Source organism: Etheostoma spectabile, chromosome 11, assembly GCF_008692095.1.
Source record: "Etheostoma spectabile isolate EspeVRDwgs_2016 chromosome 11, UIUC_Espe_1.0, whole genome shotgun sequence".
NCBI classification, from domain to species: domain Eukaryota; kingdom Metazoa; phylum Chordata; class Actinopteri; order Perciformes; family Percidae; genus Etheostoma; species Etheostoma spectabile.
This window is the reverse complement of record NC_045743.1, coordinates 12,418,756-12,443,042: the sequence shown is the minus strand read 5'-3', so window position 1 is coordinate 12,443,042 and position 24,287 is coordinate 12,418,756. Positions and strand designations below refer to the sequence as shown.

The 24,287-nt window shown below is 39.6% G+C and overlaps 2 protein-coding genes across 2 annotated transcripts in view; one reads left to right on the top strand and one right to left on the bottom strand.

Annotated features, from left to right (window-relative positions):
- map2 (microtubule-associated protein 2) overlaps positions 1 to 18,466 on the top strand; it is a 102,232-nt gene extending 83,766 nt beyond the window's left edge. Inside the window, exons 17-23 of the mRNA XM_032529959.1 lie at positions 228 to 529; positions 7,341 to 7,475; positions 8,826 to 8,912; positions 11,612 to 11,704; positions 14,083 to 14,164; positions 15,834 to 15,946; positions 16,683 to 18,466. Coding sequence (XP_032385850.1) covers positions 228 to 529; positions 7,341 to 7,475; positions 8,826 to 8,912; positions 11,612 to 11,704; positions 14,083 to 14,164; positions 15,834 to 15,946; positions 16,683 to 16,904 — 1,034 coding nt within the window. The 3' untranslated portion in view covers positions 16,905 to 18,466. The remainder of the gene's footprint in view (positions 1 to 227; positions 530 to 7,340; positions 7,476 to 8,825; positions 8,913 to 11,611; positions 11,705 to 14,082; positions 14,165 to 15,833; positions 15,947 to 16,682) is intronic.
- A 534-nt stretch (positions 18,467 to 19,000) lies between these two features.
- Positions 19,001 to 23,710, bottom strand: myl1 (myosin, light chain 1, alkali; skeletal, fast). Its single transcript, XM_032529965.1, has 6 exons — positions 23,440 to 23,710; positions 22,562 to 22,589; positions 21,164 to 21,307; positions 20,364 to 20,537; positions 20,191 to 20,268; positions 19,001 to 19,488 (listed from the first exon to the last, which is right to left on the bottom strand). The coding sequence occupies exons 1-6, from the start codon at positions 23,566 to 23,568 to the stop codon at positions 19,460 to 19,462; spliced, it is 582 nt and encodes a 193-aa protein (XP_032385856.1). The 5' UTR covers positions 23,569 to 23,710; the 3' UTR covers positions 19,001 to 19,459.
- Positions 23,711 to 24,287: the final 577 nt, after the last annotated feature.

Sequence of the window (24,287 nt, the reverse complement as noted above, 5' to 3'; positions counted from 1 at the left end):
TATATGGATAAAATAGTCTATGTTTCAGTTTCATGAAAGATTGTATATCTGGTGGTCAGAGAAATTACTTTTAAAAACCTTAAATCTCAGCATCTGAAGTAACGATGGACTCTTTAACTATGATTTCTTATTCGAGACATTGACATTACCAACATTTCCAATAGTTTATAAAACAGCACCTCCTCAGCTATTACCTTTATCCTCATATTCCTTCCTACCACTTACAGAATCAGTGCGCTCCCGTTCGGCTCGCAGTGGCCACTCCACCCCCCGCACATCTGGCTCCACAGCAATCACCCCAGGAACCCCTCCCAGCTACTCGGCGTCCTCAAGGACCCCTGGAACCCCACGCTCCCTCAGCTTGATTTCCCAGGAAAGGAAGGTGGCAGTGGTCCGCACCCCACCCAAGTCACCTGCAACCACGCCCAAGCAGCTCCGCATCATCAACCAGCCCCTGCCTGACTTCAAGAACGTCAGGTCCAAGATTGGCTCCACAGAGAATATCAAGTACCAGCCCAAAGGAGGACAGGTGATGCTCTTTTCCCTCACCTCCTCCAAAACTTGTTGTTTGTAGCTACTTGCTTTTTTAATTTACCTCTGCAATTTAAAAAAAAAAAATAATTTTATAAGAAATTAAAAAATATATATATATATTTTTTTCTATTTGTCTTTGTTTTACTAATGATCTCAGAGATGGTTATTGTCTTCGAGAAGTCTATTTTTGTTAGTTCATGTAACACAGAAATTAAATTTTTTTTATCAGTACCCCTTATGTTCATATAAATGTAGATGATCAACTGCATACAAAGATACTTTGTAAATAACTCCTATGCCCTGAGGCCTGTACTATGAGTCAAGATCAACATGCCCTGTATTTCTTTCAGTGACCCGGCTTCACTAACCCTAACAACTGCAGTCCTGCATAAGCTGTGTCACGGCAGTGAGGGGTAAAAAGTGTTTGATCCCCTGCTGATTTTGTACATTTGCCCACTGACAAAGAATTAATCAGTCAATAATTTTAATAGTAGATTTATTTGAACAGTGAGAGACAGAATAACAACATAAAAATCCAGACGCATGTTAACGCATATCAAAAATGTTGGCAAATTCTTGTTGGCAGTCACAGAGGTCCAACGTTTCTTGTAGTTGGCCACCAGGTTTGCACACATCTCAGGAGGGATTTTGTCCCACTCCTCTTTGCAAATCTTCTCCAAGTCATTAAGGTTTCAAGGCTGACGTTTGGCAACTCGAACCTTCAGCTCCCTCCACAGATTTTCTATGGGATTAAGGTCTGGAGACTGGCTAGGCCACTCCAGGACCTTAATGTGCTTCTTCTTGAGCCGCTCCTTTGTTGCCTTGGCTGTGTGTTTTGGGTCATAGTCATGCTGGAATACCCATCCACGACCCATTTTCAATGCCCTGGCTGAGGGAAGGATGATTTGACCCAATCACCCAAGATTTGACGGGACATGGCCCTGTCTATCATCCCTTTGATGCTGCCTTGAGATCATTGACAAGATCCTCCCTTGTAGTTCTGGGCTGATTCTTCACTGTTCTCATGATCATTGCATCTCCACGAGGTGAGATCTTGCATGTAGCCCGAGGCCGAGGGAGATTGACAGTTCTTTTGTTTCTTCCATTTGCGAATAATCGCACCAACTGATGTCACCTTCTCACCAAGCTGCTTGGCAATGGTCTTGTAGCCCATTCCAGACTTGTGTAGGTCTACCATCTTGTCCCTGACATCCTTGGAGAGCTCTTTGGTCTTGGCCATGGTGGAGAGCTTGGAATATGATTAATTAATTGCTTCTGTGGACAGGTGTCTTTTTATACAGGTAACAAACTGAGATTAGGAGCACTCCCTTTAAGAGTGTGCTCCAAATCTCAGCTTGTTACCTGTTTTTTTTCTGATTCAGAGGGGGTCAAATACTTATTTCCCTCATTGCAAATCAATTTATAACATTTTTGACATGCATTTCTCTGGATTTTCTTGTTGTTATTCTGTCTCTCACTGTTAAAATAAATCTACCCTGAAAATTATAGACTGATCATTTCTCTTACGTACAAAATCAGCAGAGAATCAAATACTTTTTTTCCCTCACCGTAGTTCAATCAACCCAGGGTTTCCCAATCCAGCGGCGCGCATTCACATAAAAGTGGCATTGTTTGCACAGCACGACCAATTGCAAACATCTACCAGAGCTGCATATTTTACATAAGATGAGATATGAAGAACACAGACACAGTTTTACAGGCAAAACGCAAAACAGTCGCTGCTTCCTAAAACAGATAGGAAAGTTGACAAAAAAAATAGCCAATGCTATAAATGCATAAATCACAACACTTATCAATATCACTTCCCCATCAGTCAGGACCATGATCTGATCATAATTACACTTGCCCTTTCCATAAACTGTCGTTGCTTTAACGTATTATTTCAGGAACTACCTTGGCATTGGGAAGCGATTGTGAGAGCAAATAAAAAATATAAAAACATAATTCAAACTGATGTACACATTGGAAACACATGGCTCAAGAAGCTGACAAACAGCCTATACGTAATTCCTTCCTCTGAAAATCTACATCTTGGGGCGGTCTCTAGCTCACTCAGTAAGAGTGTTTGCCCCATGTTGGCTGAGTCCTGCAGCGGCTCAGGTTCAAATCTGACCTGCGGGCCATTGTGGTGTGCCCCCCCCCCCCCCCCTGTCCCTTTCAGCCCTCAAAAAATAATCTTAAACAAAATCTTTGTCTTTCATAAAGATACCCATCGGGGAATGTTAACGGGGTTGTCGGTCTCTAAGTGTTTCTTTTCTTTTCTGAGTGCACCTCTCTCTCTCTCAGAACAATGACGCCATTATCAACCGAGTATTGATTGGTCAGTAGGCGATGCTTTTACACAGGTTGATCTTTAATCTCCAACATAAACTGCTCTTGACCAGGTTAGGTGTTCAGCATAAGTTACCATGGCGATTGAACCCGGTAACAACTGATCCCCTGTCGTGACTCAGAAAACCCTGGGTTGAACCTGAAGTTACCTCGTTAACGCCAAATCTTGCTTTGTAGTATAGGCCTCTGGACAAGTCCTTGAACCATAAAGCACCAGCACAGGGTTAAGTGGCAATAAAAGAAACAGAGAAACAACAACAACCTTACCATGTATCTATGGAAAGAAATAATCTGTTAATATATACCATTGGGATGCACTGAGGCCAGCTTTAAATGTCCCTGTACTACCATTGGTACCGGTACCAAACATGCAGAGATGCGCGGCAGTGCAACGTTTGAGAATTTAATAAACAGCACGGAAAACAACCAAGGGAGACCTGAGGATAGCAGAGAGGCAAAAAGATAATAAAAGTAAAGTTCCAAAAAGCTGAGAAAAATAAAAGACCAAAAAAGTTCACAGCAACAAGTGGTTAGAACAAACACACACACAGACACACACAATAATCTGACCACAGACAAAGACAACACAGAGACTAAATACACAAGGTAGGGAGGGTGAACAGGAGACAGGTGACACGAGAGCTCAGGAACAGGTGAAACACATCATGGCTGGGCAGACAAACACAAAGGCAGTAAGTAAAACAAGACATGACATGGGAGAAACAAAGACTACAAAATAAAACAATGAAAACAGAAAATACCATAACAGAAAACCACAACCACAATGACATATTTGTCTAACATCTTCTGGCTTTTTCTTTGGCCTTATGTTTATATCCCATGGCCCTTCTCTCCTACCGCTCCACGCTCATTGTCTTTTAGTCTCTTTGCTACCTCTTTCCACTGTTAGTCCCTAAATCATCCTGCTGAAAGGAGGATGTGTTGTGGAGGAGAAAAAAACATTTTCTCAAACCATTTATTAAACACAGAATGTGCGTTGATTAAAGTTATGAAATAAGTAATAGAATTCTATAAAATTTTGCACATTTTTCTTCACTTTTACAGAAAGAAATACCAAGATACCCAGGCCTTAAAAACTTGGATGGATATTACTTTGGATATATGGAATGACATTTTGCTTTTGACATTTGATACTAACATTGATATAAATAATACCGTTACTCAGCAGAAATTATTTAACCAAAGATTTCAAATGGCATGAAAGGCATCTACAGTGGCTTCCATAAGTTTACACACCCATGCTAAAGTTGATTCAAAAGAGGAATTAAAAAAACATCTTTTGGAAATTCATCTTAATGCCTTAATTCAAAACATTTAGGAAAATCAAAACTTTTAAGGACACCAATTTTCTTTGTGAATGAATATTGTATTGTAAATAAATAATTGTTCTTCCTTAAAATACAAGGGGAATGAGTATACACCCCCCTATGTTAAATTCCCATAGAGGCAGGCACATTTGCATGGTGCTATTTCAGTTAGCTTAATAGCTGGTTTGATTTGCATTGAGAGATGATCTTATGGAAAGTACCCCATGCCTCTCTATGTATGGTGAAGGGTATGTGATGATGTGGGGCTATTTTAATTCCAAAGGCAAAGGGAACTTTATCAGGATGCATAGTATCCTGGATCCATGAAATAACTGGCCTTTAAAAATAAAATCTGCCTGCCTCCATTGGAATATAGGGGTGTGTATATACTTATGCCCCCTGTATTTTAAGGAACAACATTTAATTATTTACAATACATTATTCATTCACAAAGACTGGTGTCCTTAAAAGGTTGGATTATCCTAATATCTTTTGAATTTGGGCATTAAGATCAATTTCCAAAAGATGTTTTTTTATTCCTCTTTTCAATCAACTTTAGCATGGGTGTGTAAACTTATGCCAGCCGCTGTATGTGTCCTTGTTACTCTATGTCTTACAGAAGTGTACAGAAGTAAGCAGTTGTTTGAGAACACGTTAACCACAAGAAATTATAGTATATCAAGGTTCTTTGAGGTTTGTATAGACTCCATCTGCCTTTTAATGGTCAAATATTGCTTAAAGCAGATTTAACATGATTCTGATAAAACACCCAAATGTACCAATATGCCTCATTTCTCTGGCTGTATTGTCATCCATGGATTAATAACATGGATTATTAGGGTAAAAGCTGAGATGGAAATTGTTTTTAAGAATGATTTGCCACAATATTTCCATTGACAAGATCTCAAGTAAAAATTAGGCTTCTGTGATAAATCAAGTCAAATATGTACTCATGATACAATCCGGGAACACGGATTTTAATAAACAAAAAAAATGTGACATAACTTTGACATCTTGGCGAGTGTTGGAGCTGTGAGCAGCATTTGTCCCTTCAGCTTTTCTCCCAGCTCTGGGAACATAGGACAGCACTTCAGCTAACATAAATCTGCATTTCAAGTCATGTGTTCTATTGCTGCATAGAATCTGCATTAGCAGGGTGTTTGGGAGTGTATACCCTACAGTTTGACAATATCATGTTCCCGTCTGAAACACAAAGTCAGCGCTGCCACGGGAAGAACAGTTATGAAAACAGCACTGTGTCTGTAGCCATCAGCTCTTACAAGCCTTCCCTGATGACCTGATTAGGATTCTAAGCGTTTGGCTGACATCTTTATGACTTACCAGGTCTCTGTGCAGCCAGCCACAAAATAGGGAGGGATCATGCTCCAAACGCCTGCCTGTCATCTGCAGGATATATATATATATATATATATATATATATATATAGATAGATAGGAGAATAAGCGTTTTTTGTTTGTGTGTGCTTGTGTTTAGCTGTGATCTGTAACACAGTGTGTCCTATAAGAAGGTTATCTTCTCATTAGATACACAGTAATTTATTAATGTATTTCTTATGGCATGGTATTTACCCAAAGTGTGTGTGTGTGTGTGTGTGTGTGTGTGTGTGTGTGTGTGTGTGTGTGTTTGTGTTTGTGTTTGTGTGTGTGTGTGCGCGTTTGTGTCCCCCCTCTGGGTGGCAGTAGGTGTCTCCCGTCAGACACAAAGCAGTAATGGCAGTTTTCGTCTAAACATAGGGGTGACTGTCTGGGCAGAGCAAGTGATTCCCTAGATTCTCTTTAGCCACAAGCTGTCTAACACAAAGTTAAAATTGAATCTGTCTCTTAAGGCAATGGCTTTATGGTCTTTTGACGAGAGGACTCAAGGTGTCTAGAGGCATACGCACGTTTTATGAGACTCAAAAAGAAGTGTCTAGAAAAACCCCAAGGAATCTATTTATTTGTGAATTTAACTAAAGCACCTCAGTAAGGGGTAGCTATTCACCCCTTTCTGCTAACTAATAACTACAAATACAACAAAAGAGTTCTGGCATTTGAAAACAATATATTATGTATACATTATTTTAGTTAATTCTACATTGATTTATTATATTATTATACACAGTCATTGTCAATGTTGTTCCTTTTCTGTTACTATTAGACCCCTGTGCTTTCTACTAGTATAATAGCAGAAAATGTAGACAGAGGAGCCTCCTCAAGACATTATTAATTTGGGATTGCATTTACCAGTAGTACAATTTGACCATTTTAGCTCACATTTTAAGTGTTACCAAGCCAAGCTGAACTCCAAAGTGATGCTGCTTTAAGGTTCATGCAGTCTTTTAAAACTATCTCAACTATGTGCTGTGGTTAACAGAGATAAACAGTTCATGCAGAGGTTTATACAGTAAGTAAGTTTACATTAACACTATTATTCTGAGCATGGTGATATTCGAATTTGATACAGGTCATGTAAACAGCATATTCCGTTTGGATATTCCAAACAAGGCATTTTTACATGTGTATGTAAACAAAGTCACTGTTGTTGCTGAATAAGGTGTATAAAGATGGCACAGTGGTCAATTAATTCCCTTGTGTCCTTTGCTTATCTACTTCCTCGAACAGCAGACTATTTGAAAGTGTATAGTGAAATGGAATGCAAAAGCCACCTCTAAGATCATCTTTAAGTTCCTCCACACAGTTAGAAAATTGAGAATTAACAAGCTGGTTCTACTGTGGTTCTCTTCCCAACCCACTGTCTTGCTCCCCCCTGTGACGGATATCTTCCTGAATCACCCTTCTGTAGCATATTGCTGTTGTCATGCAGTAAGCTCCTATTTCCACAATGTCAGAACTAAGAAATTAAGTCATGTTTTAAGCTCAGCTCCAATCAGGTTTTTAGTATTCTGGTGTGTTTTGGTCCTCTCCAGCCATAGTAGACCATGTAAAATTTTGGTCACCCAGTTAACAGTTTACATGACAGCAATACACTCCTCTCCTGATCTCTAGTAGTTCCTAGCAACTCCTTGGTCCGTGTAGTTCCAATTTCCAAGTAGCTGTAGTTAGCCTCCCTCAGCCAATAATAGGCATCTGCCCTGGCCACTGACCTGTTAAATGATTGTCCTCATAGAAGCACAAGGACCAAAATATGCCATCAGAGGCCAAACACAGGGCCTCTTGGATCTGGAAGTCAGTGCTGCGCCTCATCTCCGTTACTCTGTGCCTGTCAGCGGCACACAGTGTGACCTGGACCCAAGACCTGCTGGTACATCTCACCACGGTTAATAATGGCACCATGTGTTTGATAGAGCCTAGTCTTGCATTACCCTATCTCCACAGCGCTGTTGCCAAATACCTATTTTATTTATTTCTTAAATTAATTGATAATATGAAGTTAACTGTTTGCTATATAAATTAGCTGGATACATGGTTAGAAAGTGATTTGCTTTGACCATTGTATTGCTGTTTGTACTTCGTCCATAGCAATTCCCACCAATCAGGCCCAAAACATCCCAGCTAGAGAGTAAATGCCGTAAACATATATTTTTTGTAAATCTTTACAATCATTCCCTGAAATAACCAAGCAGGCCTGCCTCGTTGCACGATCCACATTTTCTTCTAAACTTGCCGTTTTCAGTGTGTAGCTTGATAGCTCGAAGTTTTGTTTTGTTTCCCAAAGCGAAAGGTGAGGGACAAATGGCCCGTGTTAGGCATTTATCCTGGAAATATACTTCCGTTGATCCAGACTATATAAAGCCTGGTTAGGAGCATTAAAGTTAATACATTAAAGAGAATATTCTTGATTGATTACATTTGCATTTTAATAATGCATTAATAAAGTAAAAGCAAAAAAATCTAATGAAATTGTTTATTTGACCAATTAACAATTCTGTTAACTCTTTCTTTTATATGAATAAGTGACATTGGATTTTTGAATATTTTTAATGAAGTCCACCCCACATAGCAGCAGCAGCAAGCAGGATTCATGTGTGGTATCAAGCCAATCAGAGCTCCTGCTCTGTAGGTCCAACTTAGTTCAATTGTTCCAGTAGGTGCCTACATCTTTAGATTCGAGAGGTCAGTTTTTAAATAAAGCGCTTATTTATTACACCGATCCGAAGTAAAGTAAATAAAGATTTGTAAAAGTATGTCATTTTGCAATTCCATATTTTCAAACTGAGTTTATGAATGCATCATTTCAATACTTATTTATTATAATTACATTATTTGATTATCTTTGAACTAGTAAAACGAAAGCTCCCGGCCAGTTTATCAACTTAATCGTGATGGGAACGCAACAATAACCAGTGTGATTGGTAGATTGTCTGTTCCACTGGCTCGTGGGACACTAAAGTTGGTGAGAAAGTTTGAGTTCGGAGAAACTCTTAAAATATATGCTGCAGGGTTTAGCAGGCGACTGCCTCACACCAATGTTAAGTTTTGACAACGTTTTAAAGACTTTTCCTTTTATTTCTATCAAAACTCATCAACTGAAACCTGTTTTATTGCATTGCATTTCAGTATAAACTATAGTCTCTCTTTCCTGTGGTGTTATGACAAGCATTCATCCCCATCCACTATGTAAGAGGCCCATGCTATCTTTCTATTTCTCTAGATTCATATTTTAAACAAGAAGCTGGACTTGCAGAGTGCAAAATGCAGCACCAAGGATAATCTGAAGCACTCTCCCCGTGGAGGCAATGTATGTACCCTTCTGTCGTGACAAATTGTTCCCCCCCCCCCCCTCTTGATCATTACATAGAGAACTGTGAAGGCCATCATTTGATTCTAGTTTGTTTCTACTGTATATTTATATTCCAAGTCCACATAAGTGGCATGCAACAAGGTTCTTTTTGATGTGCTATGCAAATCTATATGCTTGGATAGCTTGGTGGTCTAGTATCATTTAGTAGTACCTTAGTTTGTCTTTTACCCACACTCCATTTTTTTTCCACCACAGTTTGATTCTCACCTTGAAGCTTATATTTAATTCATTGTATCCCTTTCCACACTGTGTGGGGTTAAGCAAAGTCACTTTTAAAGCTTAGCGTCACAATTGTTCTATTAAGCATTATATGGTACTCACATACAAATGAGCAGCCAATAAAAACATAGCAACTGGTCTGACAGCTTCTACTTTAAGCCACCTTCTTGCTGTGAGAGCAGTGCCATAAAACCCAAAATAAACCAACTGGCACCAAGGTGGCCTCATGTCATCATCAAACCATATGCTGGCAAATGTCTGCCTTCCTCAAATGTCCCTGAGCTCGTCACTTTATTATGTCTTACCATCCCTATCAACAGCTGTAGCTTGACTTCCCATTGAATGGGGCTAAATAAGAATGAAAAAAAATCTAATTTTCCTTTTTTTTTTACAAAAAATCGCTTCCATCATTTTTATATGGTTAGTTTCACATGTAAGCCTTTAATACTCTGCATATTGTGTCTTGTCTTGTGTTTGGTACTTAGTTTTCACTATCAGTTTTTGTTGTTGATGAAGCACTGAAGACTGAAATGCATCAAAATTCTACCTTTTGCCTTCCCTGGTAATGGCTCTGATTGTCGCTGGTGATCATTTTCTTCATTTTCTTCAAATTTGGTTTTATCCTGGCTGCTTCCCTTAGTTTCCTCAATGCCATCAAAGGAATACATGATTAAGCATGAAGTCTTTCCCACAACTCACAGCAATGTGAGGTTTTATGGGTCTCATCATGCTATACGGGATATATAAATCTGTGAACCTTCTGCTGTCATTGTTCATTTACTGTACAGTAGTCAAAAGAAAGAAAGGCCTTAATCATATTTATTATTTTAATTAGGAACAACACTCCTTTTTAATCATCATAAAAGAAATGAGTGTTTCTCTGGAAAATGAATCAGGTTATGTACAGCTTCCTTTTTAATCTCTATTGTTTTACTCTCTCCAACATTCAGGATTGCATAGCCTGCTATTATCACATATCAACCTTTGTTCTCTTCCTTAAGACCACAAGGGCAAAACAAATACAAATTGTTCACTATGTGGCTCACTCAAGGGAAGGACACAACAGTAAACACTGTGCTAATTGGGAAATGAATGCATGATCTATATGATTAGGCGGCACGGTGGCAAAGTGGTTACAGTATATTCTTATACTGGGTGTTACAGTATTTCAGAGTATTGCTTTGGTATGCTTAAGTGTATCTCCTCATGGTCTCTCCTCTTCATGAGACATCTTTAGTACTTTTTCTGCAAAAATGCATTGAAAGTGTATGTATGTAAGTCAGTGTTGTTCCCATTGCTTTTACTGTGCTGCCGGGTAAAATGTATTTGTTAGTGTTGTGTATTGTACCAACTCTGCTGTGTCTGCATATCACTCCTGCTTTCTCTCCTTGCAGTCACAGAGAACCATTTATCATCACAGCACACATATTTTATCATCCTTGCACACTAAACTACTGGTTTAGTTTTCACTGCTTTTATTTTGCACCTACTTGAGTCTGAATGCATAGTGCAAAAGCATAAAGGAAATACTGGAAGTTCTTGTGGAGTTACAGTATCTCATCTTGTGACACACTGTGTGACGTAAAGATTTCTAGAAGGGTTTCAGAAATACCACATTAAGACATCAAGACTTTGAGGAACACCTCAGAAAACTCCATGCTGTGATTTTGTATCAAAAAACATTGACTTGAAATTTCTGCAAGAATTGCATTTTTTGGCAATTGGATGGTATATACTTCTGTTCTGGAAACTTCTCAGAAATTCTTCTATTGTCAAAATACCAAGGATATATATCCATCCTCTGAATGCCCTAGGTCTTTAGTTTATGGTTATACAGGTTTGTGAGGCTGTGATTATCCTAGAGGTCCCAACAGTTAATTGTATACAGTGGGGTCGAGTCAAAAAAATGGTCTCTCACTACAAGTCTCAGCTTTCCATTCATACCTAATGCATGCTGTATGACTGTATAGGGACCCAGTATGCAGGCAAAAAATAACAAATGTATCCTGTATGCAAACAACTGCATTGTTTTTGTCCCAAACTGCATAAGATTAGCATATAGTGGGCCTGTCTGTAAAAGGGAGACTTGTTGATACCCATAGAACCCATTTTCATGTAGATATCTTAAGGTGAGGGCATTTACAATGAGGATATTAAAAATTGTCATTCCAATTTTTCCAAAATGTATCCTAACTTTGGTTATTTAGCTCATTTCCCTTAGCATGTCATGCACTAGGTTTGTTTAGTTTCATATGATACTAATATCCCCCCCACAAAAAAAATAAATACACACAACAAACAAACAAACCCCAGTGCATTATGGTCATACAAACTCAGATGTCTGTACCAGAATAGTTTATATAGTGGGAGGTGTTTGAGAGCTTCTCCCACCTCATTCCTCACCTCCGCCCTTGCAGGTTCTCATCCCCAATGTTAAGCTGGACTATAGCCATGTTCAGTCTAGGTGTGGGTCCTTGGACAGGTGGGGCTACTCGGCAAGAGGTGGAAACGTGAGTCTTGTGCCGCAAGTCCATTGTCTCAGTGTTCATGCTGGTGTTATATCTCCGTTGTGTCGTGTTTTTTCAATGTTTCATTTTCCTTTTTCACCTCACTTTACAGTTTATTGTTAAGTCACTCACTCATTAAGGCAGCTAACTGCTCTCAATCAACACAGCATTCCACAGTAGTGGTTTGTGTCCTGCGAGAAATTTTGATACTAAACACTGAACGGCTCCTCCTTCAGCACTTGATAACATTCAGGACTGTTGCAGCGGTCTACCTGTGATATTATATTTACTACAATTTGGTGAAGTCACACTGTTAAAGTCTTAAAAAACTCACACAAACACTGTTATTCATGTTTTGCTTGCACGTTTCATTCTGATTATACTTTACTTAGAAAGTAAACAATCTAAATGCTTAAAAAGAGACTCTTGCCGACATCTCTCATTCACAACAGCAAGCCGCATGAAGCACTGAGTAATTCACCTTCGTTTGTGCTGGTTGATGATACCAATAAGACAATTAAAATGTCTTTCTTGACTTTACATTACTTCCATCAGGATAGTCTATTCTGATCAAACCTCTTTTTATTTGCATCTGGAAACTCTGGGTTACTGGGGCATTGTATCTTCTTCCTTCCAACAGGTTTTGCAATTCCTAATCGTGTAGCATTACACACAAAAGTGTAGAGTATCATTAATTTAACTTAAGGAGACATCTGACGTTGATGGCATGTTTTGGCCAGCGGATGGAGCCAAAATTTAATTGATAAATAAACAGAACACACTTTTTAAACCTATTTACAGATTTTACCAAACTTCCTCACCTAAAATTAAAAGGTGTACTGCTCACTTTAAATCCTAGCTGCACAATTGCCAATAATTGCAGCTTTTGACATGGGGAAAAACGTGGGGCAAGTATCAAGGGAAGGCCAAGGATACAGGGTTTGTGGCTCACTTGAGTGGATCCCCAAAGCTTAATGAACAGAACAATGTCGGAGATGCATAGTACTGTGTTTCAGTACTGTGTTTCAGACAGTTACCTGTTAGCAGGGAGTATGAGTTAACATTTGGCCCAATAAAAATTATAGTTTGGTTGGGGTCTGTGCACAGTGAACTCTGTCTACACCCTGTGTCTTGGTTCACAAAATTAAGGCCCCAAATTAGCATTTGGAAAGCCATTAACACAGTCGATGGTTTCTAATTAAATAAAAAAAATCTTTATATAGATTTATTTCATTTATCTAGGTCAAGTAGATTGTCGACTAGAGGTTTCTCATCTAAAACTTAATCAGGTGGATATCATATTACACCCAATATTATAATAATATACATATTATTTAAGCTCTATGTACCTCTGATTAGACCTGACAAGGTGCCAAAATACCAAGTGCAGCTGGACCAAATTTTGACGTTTTATAATGTAGGCCTATCTTTGTTGTTATTTGATACTCTGAGTGGACCGTTCCCATCCTGTCAGCCTGTCGTACCACAACTATTACTAGGATAGTTTTTTTAATAAATCATGCAGAAAGATTCCAACAATACAGTTGATAGATTTCATAAAGATACATTCGCTGAAAGGATGAGCCAATCTGTGCCATGCTGGCACAAACCGCATCTCACCTCTGTCTGTTTAAACTCATGCTGCATATATTTGCTTGTGTTATGCATGTGTAAGGGACCCCTGGTAGATGAACAGGCTATGGTGCATAGTGTACTTTGTGCACATGGTGTTGTGGCTTGTAACATGGCTCAACCTGCGCTGTTCATCATCGTCTCATTTTTCTTGTCCCCCTTTTTCCCTCTTAGGATATGTCAGAAAGCAGACAAAAATGATTGGAAATCATTGGTTACAAAAGTACTAAATCGGTAACTTGGCATAATGATTGCTGACCACAGACGTTCCCCTGTGATTCATCTCAGGGTGTGGTGTATCTCTTCCCGTTCATTGTGCTGTGTCTAAAGCTGTATAGCTCTGCTTCTTTTGCTGTCTCATCGCTTCACTCCTAACATATCTCTCTGTGCTTTTCCCTTCCAATCCTCAGGGTGTGTCACATAACTGCATATCCTTATCTCCACTTTCAACTATGTTCCTACTTTACATTCTTCCGCAGTGTTATGATGTATATTCGACAGGTTTTTGGAATGTGCCAAAACATTTTTAGCTCAAGACACAGACACAGTTGATACACAATTATTTTCTTCAAACAGCAGCTGCAGTTTAGAGAGTATCAGATACATTACAGCCTTTCTCTATAATTGAGAAAAGAGAAGATACTATTTGGATCTTCTGTGTAAGCATTATTTGAGGTCAGTGGGGGGTCATAACCTTATTGTGAACTGTAAGCCCTGAACTTGTCTTGTCCTGACTTTGCTTCTTACAGGTAATGATACAGAACAAGAAGATTGACCTGAGCCACGTGACCTCCAAGTGTGGCTCTCTAGATAACATCCATCATCGGCCAGGTAACAGTTGGTGCAATTGCTTCCCTTGAGATATGAATTTATAAAGAGAATGTACAGCACTCTTAAAGCACTGCTTAGGTCTAAGTGAAGAGAGGTACTGGGCAGCTCCCAGTCCTGAATGTGTGTGAGGATAGAAAAAACCCATAGATGTCATGAGTTGGCTCCCACATTTCTGTAAGGAGCAGCGAATCCTTGGCAAGAGGCGCAATAGGGTAACCATTGTAAACTTTGACCTGCAAGGTGTGGGAAATTGCAGCTTGGCATCCAATCCCACTTTTTTTGGTAGTATTACATTAAATCCCACTCAAGGACCCCATTTGCACCTAGCATTAACATGCAATCGATATTTAAATATAACATCTGTATAACAAAAAAAATCCATGGTAATGCAAGGTAAAAGCACCCAAAACGCATTGTGATCGGAATGTAATATGATCTGCATTGTGATAGGATTTCAGCCAGGGGTAAATGCAGTCCATGGAGTACGATCAACTTCTTGAAAAAACAAATCAGCCCATTATGTTAAAAGGTCAGCTAACCCCGCCTCTTCCTGCTAGTTTAAGCAAGCCCGCCAAAAGCTACAAGTACTGTAGTATGTTGAGTTTCACGTGACTCCATCATGGGGGAAGCATGGATCAGTCCGCTGTCAGCTGCAGTGTTATTGTGTTTGTTTGTGTCTGATTGTCTTTGTCTTATCATCTTCATCACTGCTGTTGCATTAAACCTTTTCCTAATTCTCAATTCGACCCTCAGCCTCCTTTTCCTCAGAGATCCAACAGAACACGAAGTTAGTTATGAATTTCTAACAAGTACCAGGGGTTAGCAAGTCTTCCCTCGACAAAAGTGATAAAGAAGTCAAATTTGCAAATGCCTGTGGATCGGATGTCATTATTAAGATAATTTATACACATACAGATGTAAATAGGAGCAAAGAGTCCCACAGGTAAGGTGTAAGACTTGCACTTGAACATGCACTGTGGCTATTTGTTAACTGTAAATAAAGTGCAATTTGATCCAATTTAAACTTCAGTCAGATGAAGGTCTGGCTCTGTTGAAGCCAGCCGTAAACTACATTGGCAGCGGAATGGATCTGTCCACAGGCACCATAGCGGGAGGTGTTGTGATTCCTGCTGGCCTCTCTGTGTGTCTCTAACCTGAGTGTGTAGAAAGCAGAGAGGGTTTCATTTGTGTGAACTGGCCTTTGAAGTTAGTACTGTTGAAAGCAATACAATTACTGTTGACCAGTAATACTGCAAACCTATTTTTAATACAGTACTGAAAAGATTTCGGAACACAACCTGCAGGGATTCTGAATGACAGTTTGTGCTGACAGGTTTCCAGAGGCCTTGTTGTTTTGTTGTGAGGTGTGGAAGCCCCCATCTCTCCTCACAGATGGTGCTGCAGCCCCATCTGCTGGTCCTTTCTGTCTGTCCATTTTAAAACCTTTATTCACTGAGTGCTTGCTTAGCGTGCAAGCTTTTTCAATACAACAATACACATCACTTTCCCAATGAGATCTGTTTCAACAGAACAATGTATTGTATAAGTAAACCTCCAACCACCTTGATCTGACACATCTGTTCAGTTGCTTACCACTATGTGAACCTTGAGTTGATATTTCATGTCAATTGTCTGTACAGTTTTTACACTTCTTTTCACTTCTCCCCAGGGGGCGGTAACGTGCGCATAGAGACTGTGAAGTTGGACTTCAAAGACAAAGCCCAAGCCAAGGTTCGTTCCCTGGAAAATGCTCAGCACACTCCTGGTGGAAGCTGTGTCACGGTGAGTGTGAGCTCCATGCTCCCAATACATGATTTAAAGGAAGACAAGTTTTTGAGAGATTGTCTTACTAACCAGTTTTAGATATAAACACTACCTCCTACTGCTTTGAGTATAATGTCCTATGCGAGTCATGGTGCATAGACTTTCCGTTGCCTTAATTAGTCAATTTACCTGTAAAGTGAAGAGAATGTAGACAGAAAAACCATCCGTATGTGTATGAACATTATTGTAATCTTAAAAGATACGTGTCTGATATACTATAAAGTAAAACTAGAGAAGTTTATCAAAGTGGATTAAGTATGCATGTAATATATATATATACAGTATGTTTGTGTATATATATAAATATATATATATATATATATATATAAATGAATGTGTTTCCTACAAGCCAATCTTTCAAAAACTTGCATTCCTTTATCTGCCTATGAAGGTACCAGTAAAGGTACAGTATTGCCACAAATCAAAAAAATAAATAAAAAAGTACAGTAGAGGTTACTCCAAACACCAAAGTTCATCAAGTATTCATTTGGGCTCTGAAGTCAGCACAGGCTTAAGAGACAAATAGTCAAGTCTAGAAAACAAACTGCTCTGGTTCTCCAAAGTTAAACTTGTTCTTTTGCATTTGTTCTAAAGCTGACTTACAAAAAAACACTTAAATCATTTTTACCCTATGTGATGTGAAAATTATGTATTTCTTCTCTACATCCTACGTTACACCACCTGCCTTTGTTAGATTGAGACCCACAGGCTGATGTTTCGCGACCAAGCCAAGGCACGAGTGGACCACGGGGCTGAGATTGTCGTCCAGTCGCCGGGCCTGTCCAGCTCCGTGTCCCCCCAGCGCCACCGGGGCAGCCACCTATCATCCTCCGGTAGTCTCAACGTACTGGAGTCGCCGCAGTTAGCAACCCTGGCTGAGGATGTGACTGCAGCTCTGGCCAAGCAGGGTTTGTGAACACTGGATCTCTAGATTCCTGCTTTGCGCCCCGGACATCCTCACCCCGATCCCCTCAAACTTTTCTGCCCACACCTGCCACGCCGAGGCCACCGTCAGCTAAACCACAGCCTCTAAACATCTCCACTTCGATATCCATCACTCAACTCTAAGTAGAGACTCAAATTAGGAGCTACTGTACTTTGATCTTCTTTATTTTCCAAATATGTGCTATTTCTGACTCATTTTCTTTTTGGCCTCTCTCTTTTTGAATGATGTTACATAGAATAGTTCAGTCTGAGTACTGGTCCTAAATGAAGTGGTACATACAAAGTGGGGGACCAGGTGTGGGCTTAACTGGTCCTAGATCAGTGTTTTGAAGAAGCTGCAACATTTTTTCTACATTAAATAAGAAATAATGTGGCTAGCACACCATGCAGCACGTGTTATTTCACTCAGTAAACATGCGTGCATGGATGCCAAACCCCCTAACAAACCAAGTATCCTTATTGCAAGTCATTCTTGTCATCCGATATATAATATATTTAACAAATATATATAGAAACATGTATAAAAAGTTCTTTGCCATCTACATGTCCTAAAAAACATTTTAAAAGGAAGTGACAATATGGCTATAAAATATACCTGTAAAATTGCATTACTGCAAAAACTAGGTCATGTTATGACAAGCATGTATTGATTCTAATATTAAAAGAGGCTATTTTGTAATCTTAAAAAACAACGATTTTAGTAAGTTATTTCCTCAATTATTGGATAAAGATTAAACAAGTTCATGTTTTGTAGTTATTAGTTGTTTACAGTGTAATGCTTGGTGACAATGTCGGACAGCTGATTTGGTGTTGCTAAGGAAGGCATCTCAGTCCTGTTGAACAGCATCATACACGTTGTACCTGCTCAGTAGTTCAATATAGATGCCTGTTTGTACATCAGAACACTAATCAACACGGAGCTCATTCCACAAACCTACAGCTAAAAGGCAGATACTGAGCTCACAGACGTTCCTACGCTAGCACAGGCTGATGTTGGACTCATCAGGACAGTCTGTTGACGCTACGAATGCGACCTGAGATTTAGCAGAAGATGCAGCTACTCTTAAAATCTGTCTGTGTGTGTGCGCGTTTGGTGCAGATCTCATGCCGTTTTACGACGTATGCTAACGTATCTGGATGTTTTGTTGCAATACGTGGGAGGAAAGTGGGTGGGGGGAATATTTTGAGAAAATTCATTAAAAAGACAAATCATGAAGAAAAATAAAAAGGCTGAGGGAACTCTGAACCTGTTAAATCTGTTAGAAAAAAAGTGTTTGGGTGGTCTAGTTTCTTTTACAGCCACCATTTGTGGTATAGCCTGCCTCCTGCCTAATTACTGCCCTCACCTGCAATTGTTTGTTGCTTCTGTGTTTTTTTCTGCATACCCCATCTGTGTGTGCCCCCTTCCCACCTCCTGCTCCACCCTACAGCAACTGTAAATGTACTTAAAAAGTCAAGTAGATGTACGCAGTTTTTCTCTTGTGGATATGACACCAATTACAATAATTAATGCGAATAAAAAAAGACAAAAAGGGATACCGGAGTACTGTTTTCTATTAAGATTACAAGGCATACTGTTAACAGTCAGTTGTTTGATTTTGGAAATATGCTTTTATACTTTCATGTTAAGAGTTTGATGAGAAAATCAACTCATGCCACTCATGTTTGCAAGGGAAAACATGAAGCTACAGCTAGCAGATGATTGGCTTAGCAAAGCATAAAGAACAGAACCAGGGAAACCGCCAGCCTGGCTCTGTCCAAAGGTAACAAAATCCAGCTACCAGCACTTCTAAAGCATACTAATCAATACAATTGATCTCATTTGTTTGACCTACAATAACCAGTTTAAAGAAATGTACCAAGCTAATCGACTATTAGTTGTAGCTTTATATTTGACGGAAAGACGTGAGAGTGGTAACACTCATTTACTTTTCATCTAATTCTCAGCAAGAAAACTAATAGGAGTATTTCCCAAAATGTCTCCTATTCCTTTAACATGCATCTGTCTGAATTAATTAAGCAAGTAATTATAACACATAAATAGAGTCAGAAATTTGGAAGTAAAACTGGAGTTTGTGAAAAGTTTATTGTGGCAGAAAGTACATTAAGTTAAGACCTAAGGATGGAGTGGGTGAAAATTGGATTCATTTTGATGGCCAGTCCTGGGCCAAACCAGTCACTTTACTGGCAGATAGAGCCAGCCAGACTGTTACTGTCATCATTATCTCACCTTCCCCTCACACTCGAAAACCAGTGATGATAGAATCCCCAATGAGACAGGGGGACTTGGGTGAAGATGAGCAAAGAAACATCTCATGGGAAATCAGGATGGCTCCCCAAAAAGCAGGAGGAGAGAGAAAAAAGCACCATTTGAACAAAACAGGGGGGAAGAGTAGAACAAAACAAAAGAAGGGTTCAGGAAATGACATCCCATAGTCCTTAGTTCCCCCTGCTTCCTCAGGTGGTACAGGAAACAGTGAGTGGATGTCGTGACACCGTGGGGTCTGCACATTTGTGGCAGGGTCCTTACACAGACATGATGTGCTTGACAAAGGCTGCAGATGAAGACCAGGGCAGCACACAGAAACGACAGAAGAGAGGGATAAGTCAACTTTCCAATAAAATCAGTTAAAGGATTTATAACTTGAAAATGCACTTCTATGGATGATATAAAACAGTTTACTAAAGCACAATAAAATGTATTTGGTCTGGTTTATGCACCATACAAAATACTCCATATTGAATTTATTGGAATATTTGTGTCACTTTCTGGATTAAGTATGCATTTAAAGGGTCAATTTATTAATGCACTTCCATAAAAATGGGGGACTTAGAGATGAGATGAGTTGCCCATCTTTAAATATAAAATAGTGGAAAAATTGAAGCAGCAGAAGCTAAGGTTTACTGACTTTTAGTCCCTAGTATGGCTTAAGCTAAAATGTTGGATCCTACATTTCCCAAAATACAGCTCAAAACATCTTTCCTTATGGTGACATCATCAGGATTAGTTTTCTTTTTTCAAAGTTTGTAGAGCTCCTTTACGAGCCAAAAAAGACTGACACACTGAGTGGTATTCTCCATGTAAACTAAATTGCAAGGGGTAAAAATGGCACGGTGCCACCTTAAAAAATATAAGCATTTTTCTTTGTTGAATGTGTTGAATAATACCATATTAACAGTCCATGAATAATACACATAAAAGAGTGTGTTGTATCAGCATATATTATTTAGTTATAATGTTGCAACTTGTGGCTTACCCTCATAGTTAATACAACCGTTCTCGTCCTCCTGTCCTGTCATGAGAGCATCAATCTCAGCCTCATTCATCTTCTCTCCTGTAGGGGGAGGCAGAGGAAAACCAGTATTAATTACACACACTGACACACATACACTTAGAGAGACAGCATGTGTGTCCCTTGGCCTGACTCACCAAGTGTTGACAGAACAATACGCAGCTCAGCACCCATCACTGTGCCGTTGCCCTCCTTGTCGAAGACGCGCAGACCCTCAACGTAGTCCTCAAATTGTGCCTTGTTTGGGCTGTTGATGATGGACTGGAGCATAGGCAGGAAACCCTCGAAATCTACTCTCTTGCTGACCATGTCTGCATAAGAGGAGACAGAAGTTCCATCCAGAGGTGAATGAGCCGGGCAGGTTTTAGACAACAGGCTCCACATTTTCAGCATCAATAATATACCTCCACTTTTCTACTACAGGCACTAATTCTCTCATCTATAATTCTTTTTGGTATGTTTGACTGTGCCACAGTACAGAGTAAGGCCCAGTTCTTGTTCTGTAAGTGTGACTAAGCTCTAACTATACGTTTTTTTTAAAGGTGGAGATTTTGACTTCTGTATTTTCTTAATTTTTGAGACATTTTTGTGACAGATCTACTCCATGTGTCTTCTCCATAGCTAAAAAGACTGATTTCAACAGAAAGAAAAACAGCTGATTTTGTTTCACTGAACATAATTTGACTGGCGATAAAAGCAGACACTATTAATGTTTTCCTTCTAGTAAATACCTACTGTAAAGTTGCACTAAAAAAAATGTTGCAGCACTGACATTAATGAAAGCGGAACCATGCATTCCTGATTACTGCATAGACGCACACAATATGGGAATACTGGGATTTTTTAGGAATTATTTTTGCATGAAATTATCAAATTGAAACATGACAAATAGGAAAAAAAACATCTGAAGGTAACAAATGCTGGATGTTTATCTTACCATCAGCGGAGGGGCTTCCGAGCAGTTTGGCCACCTCCTTGTTGGTGGGGTTCTGTCCCAGAGCGCGCATGATGTCAGCAATCTGGTTGTAAGCCACCTTGTTGTCACCCACCCTGTCAAACAGACCAAAGGCCTCCCTGTAGTCTGCACAGTGAAGGGACAAGAGGATATCAACACCTTAATGAATCCAGTACGTTAATGTTCATGAACTGGTTTGTTTGTAAGGTGTTAAGCAGTGAGTGTGTGAATGCCTAAACTGCACCTTGTGATGTCATCATTTTGAACAACATATTTTTTTAATCTTGCTTAAGGGACATTTTACACTTGGCTAACACGTATTGGTATTTTTTGTTTTAAAATACTTAACTTATTTTTTTATTTTCCTGCAAAGTCATATCATATGTCGAGTTTGATAATTAACATCCTTTAAGGGATAATAACCTATGCAGCTCCATCTCCAACTTCCAAATATATTTTGAATTAATTATATACAGTATCTCTACATTTTCTACAGTATGTGTTAAATGCGTTTTTCCCGCTATTTAAGACCATGGTTTGCATTTCACTAAATATAGCTGTGGCTGTTGCACGCCTGCAAGCAGGTGGAGGGAGCTCCTCTACAAACTAACAAGGGAAAAAAACAACAAGGGTAACATATACAGTAACAAGGGCAAGACGTCTCTATAGCTGACTCCTGCCAAGCTCTGTCACCACTCCTACTATTTCTATCACAGCTGTCTGTCTGTCTCTCTCTCTCTCCCTCCCTCCCTCTTTTTCTTTCTTTCTCTCTCTCTTTATCTCCCTCTCCCTCCGTCCCTCCCTCCCTTTCTCTCTCTCTCTCAGCACTGGTATTGGCTCCTTTAAAAGACCACCTTGGAATTGATAAACATAGCTGAGAATATGAGCCCCTTCCTTTTAAAGGCAGGGCCTTCTGTGGGTGAGCTGAGTAAAAGTAGGGAATGCTGACTGCAGTGGAACTAGCAGCCGGTCAGACGACAAGTCTTGTCAAATGGTGTCCTGTCCAGTGTCGGATGGGACCATTGCAAAATGGCACAAAACACTACTTTTTATTCACTGTTACTTGAAACAGCTGACACTCACTTGATGTATAGATTTTTGTTGTTGTAGTATATATAACTAGCAAGGCATTCACTCAAGAACTATTTTTTTCTTTAAAATACCTCCATATTGGAAATGGTTTCTTTGTGGTTTCCAAGAAATGTCAAGAATGTCAAAAGACAAAAATGCCAGTGGTGACATCTGTCATGATCACTTTAAGTACTCTACATTGTTTTACTCTCAGATAGTTTTCAATGTAAATATGATATATTTAAGATAGGGATGAGTTGAGCTGTATGTATGGAGTGTGACAGCAAAGGTAAAATGGGGTGTACTTACCATCAATCTGGTCTGGGGTGAATTCAATCTAGATGCCAACACAAACCAGCCATATATTAGTATAACCCATTCAAATGCATGAGTTTTGACAATTTAATCAACACAACCACTTGTATTCAAAAAGCCAGCATAACCAGGCAATTGCATTTATTCTAGACTAATTTATCAGATCTACACTAAGATTGAACTTGCATCACTGCCAAAATTAGCTTCACATAGTGGCACCCGGTCGGTGATGGTCCATCTTTAGCTACATTAACATGTCCACATTTGGTGTCACCCTGCATAGCCATCATACATTAGTCACCATTCTATTATCCAATCCAGAGAGCAGGGGGCGTGGTCTAAACCATGGTGAGCTATCCATGGTTCTAGTCATTCTCCTCAGTCATCTGTACAACTACAAGTACAGTCCTTTAAACCCTAATGCTCTCTTAAAAACTTACTTTTAACTGTACATCCACTAATAGAGGTTCGTATAAATTTTAAACTAGTTTTTTTTGTACGACCCTAAGTCATAGTGATAATGGATGTGAATTGAACAGAGACAAATAAAAAAATAATTTAATTTAGATTTTGACCAATTCCGCCAACACCATGATACTTATTCTAGGATATTATGTACAATCAAAGTTGCCCTATTGCCCTATACAAAATTGTTTTATTCTCACATTGTCCCTGCTTCAAATTTGTGACATATAAATGAATACAACATTGATTAGTTTTCCCACTTAAGCACCCTTCTGGGAACCACTAAAGTCGGTCTACTACGTTTGTCATGCAACTTTGAGTGTGAATAGCACAGTCAAATCCCAGTTCGTCCTATCTCCATCCCTGTGTATAGCAGTAGGCTACTCATGCATTCACGGTCGTTGTACCTTGACGGCGGACAGGTCGACAGCGGCAGGTGCTGCAGGAGCAGGGGCTGGCTCTGGTGCAGGTGCAGGTGCTGCTGCAGGTTCGGCCTTCTTGGCGGGAGCCGCCTTAGCGTCCTTCTTGGGTGCCATTTCAGCTGATAGTAGAGTTACGGTGTTCCTGAAGCACGAACAATTCCCGGTTCGGATGACAACACAAGGAGTGTAACAGAGTGGAGGGGACTCGGAGGATGAAATCGCCCCTGGGGCGTATATATATGAGGCTATGTTTCCTCTTGACCCCCGTCAACGCTGTCCCCGTGTAAGGATTGGATGGTGGATGGAAGGGGGTGTGTGATTGCGGATGGGTCTGTTCTAAACATGGAATATTCGGCTGCGGGTCAGAGAGTAACTATTTACGCGACATATCTAGGCTAATAAAGAACGAAAACACGGAAGGGCGTGGAAGGTTACCTGGGGACAAGCGATATCCTGGGGACCTGAAGTAAACATTTCTACTTATACGCACAGGTTTACGCACCATGAAGCACGACCCCTCTGAGAAACGTTCTCGGCTACTTCAGGATGGTTTGGTGCTGTAAAATTTGCAGATGTTTAAAGACGAATAATGTGCTCATTTATCAAATTAGATTACATCGAGGGCAACTCTGATAAATAACACTCTAATTGGCGATTAGCCTCAAGGAAAACAACTCATTAAAGCATAAATTGAGCATTAAAAGATGGAGAGTAGTTTTCGCTATGAAATGACCAGGTATACATTCAATTAATTGTCAGAACTAAGTGGAATTAAAGTGAGGAGGATCGGACTCGAATGTAATTAAGGGTAACTTCACCGAAAATATTTTACT

Coding starts and splice junctions, on each gene's coding strand:
- myl1 (XM_032529965.1), bottom strand. CDS start 23,568: ATGGCACCCAAGAAGGACGCTAAGGCGGCTCCCGCCAAGAAGGCCGAA. Junction 22,590..23,439: donor TCGACCTGTCCGCCGTCAAG/GTACAACGACCG, acceptor GTTGGCATCTAG/ATTGAATTCACCCCAGACCA. Junction 20,269..20,363: donor TATTGTTCTGTCAACACTTG/GTGAGTCAGGCC, acceptor CTCCCCCTACAG/GAGAGAAGATGAATGAGGCT.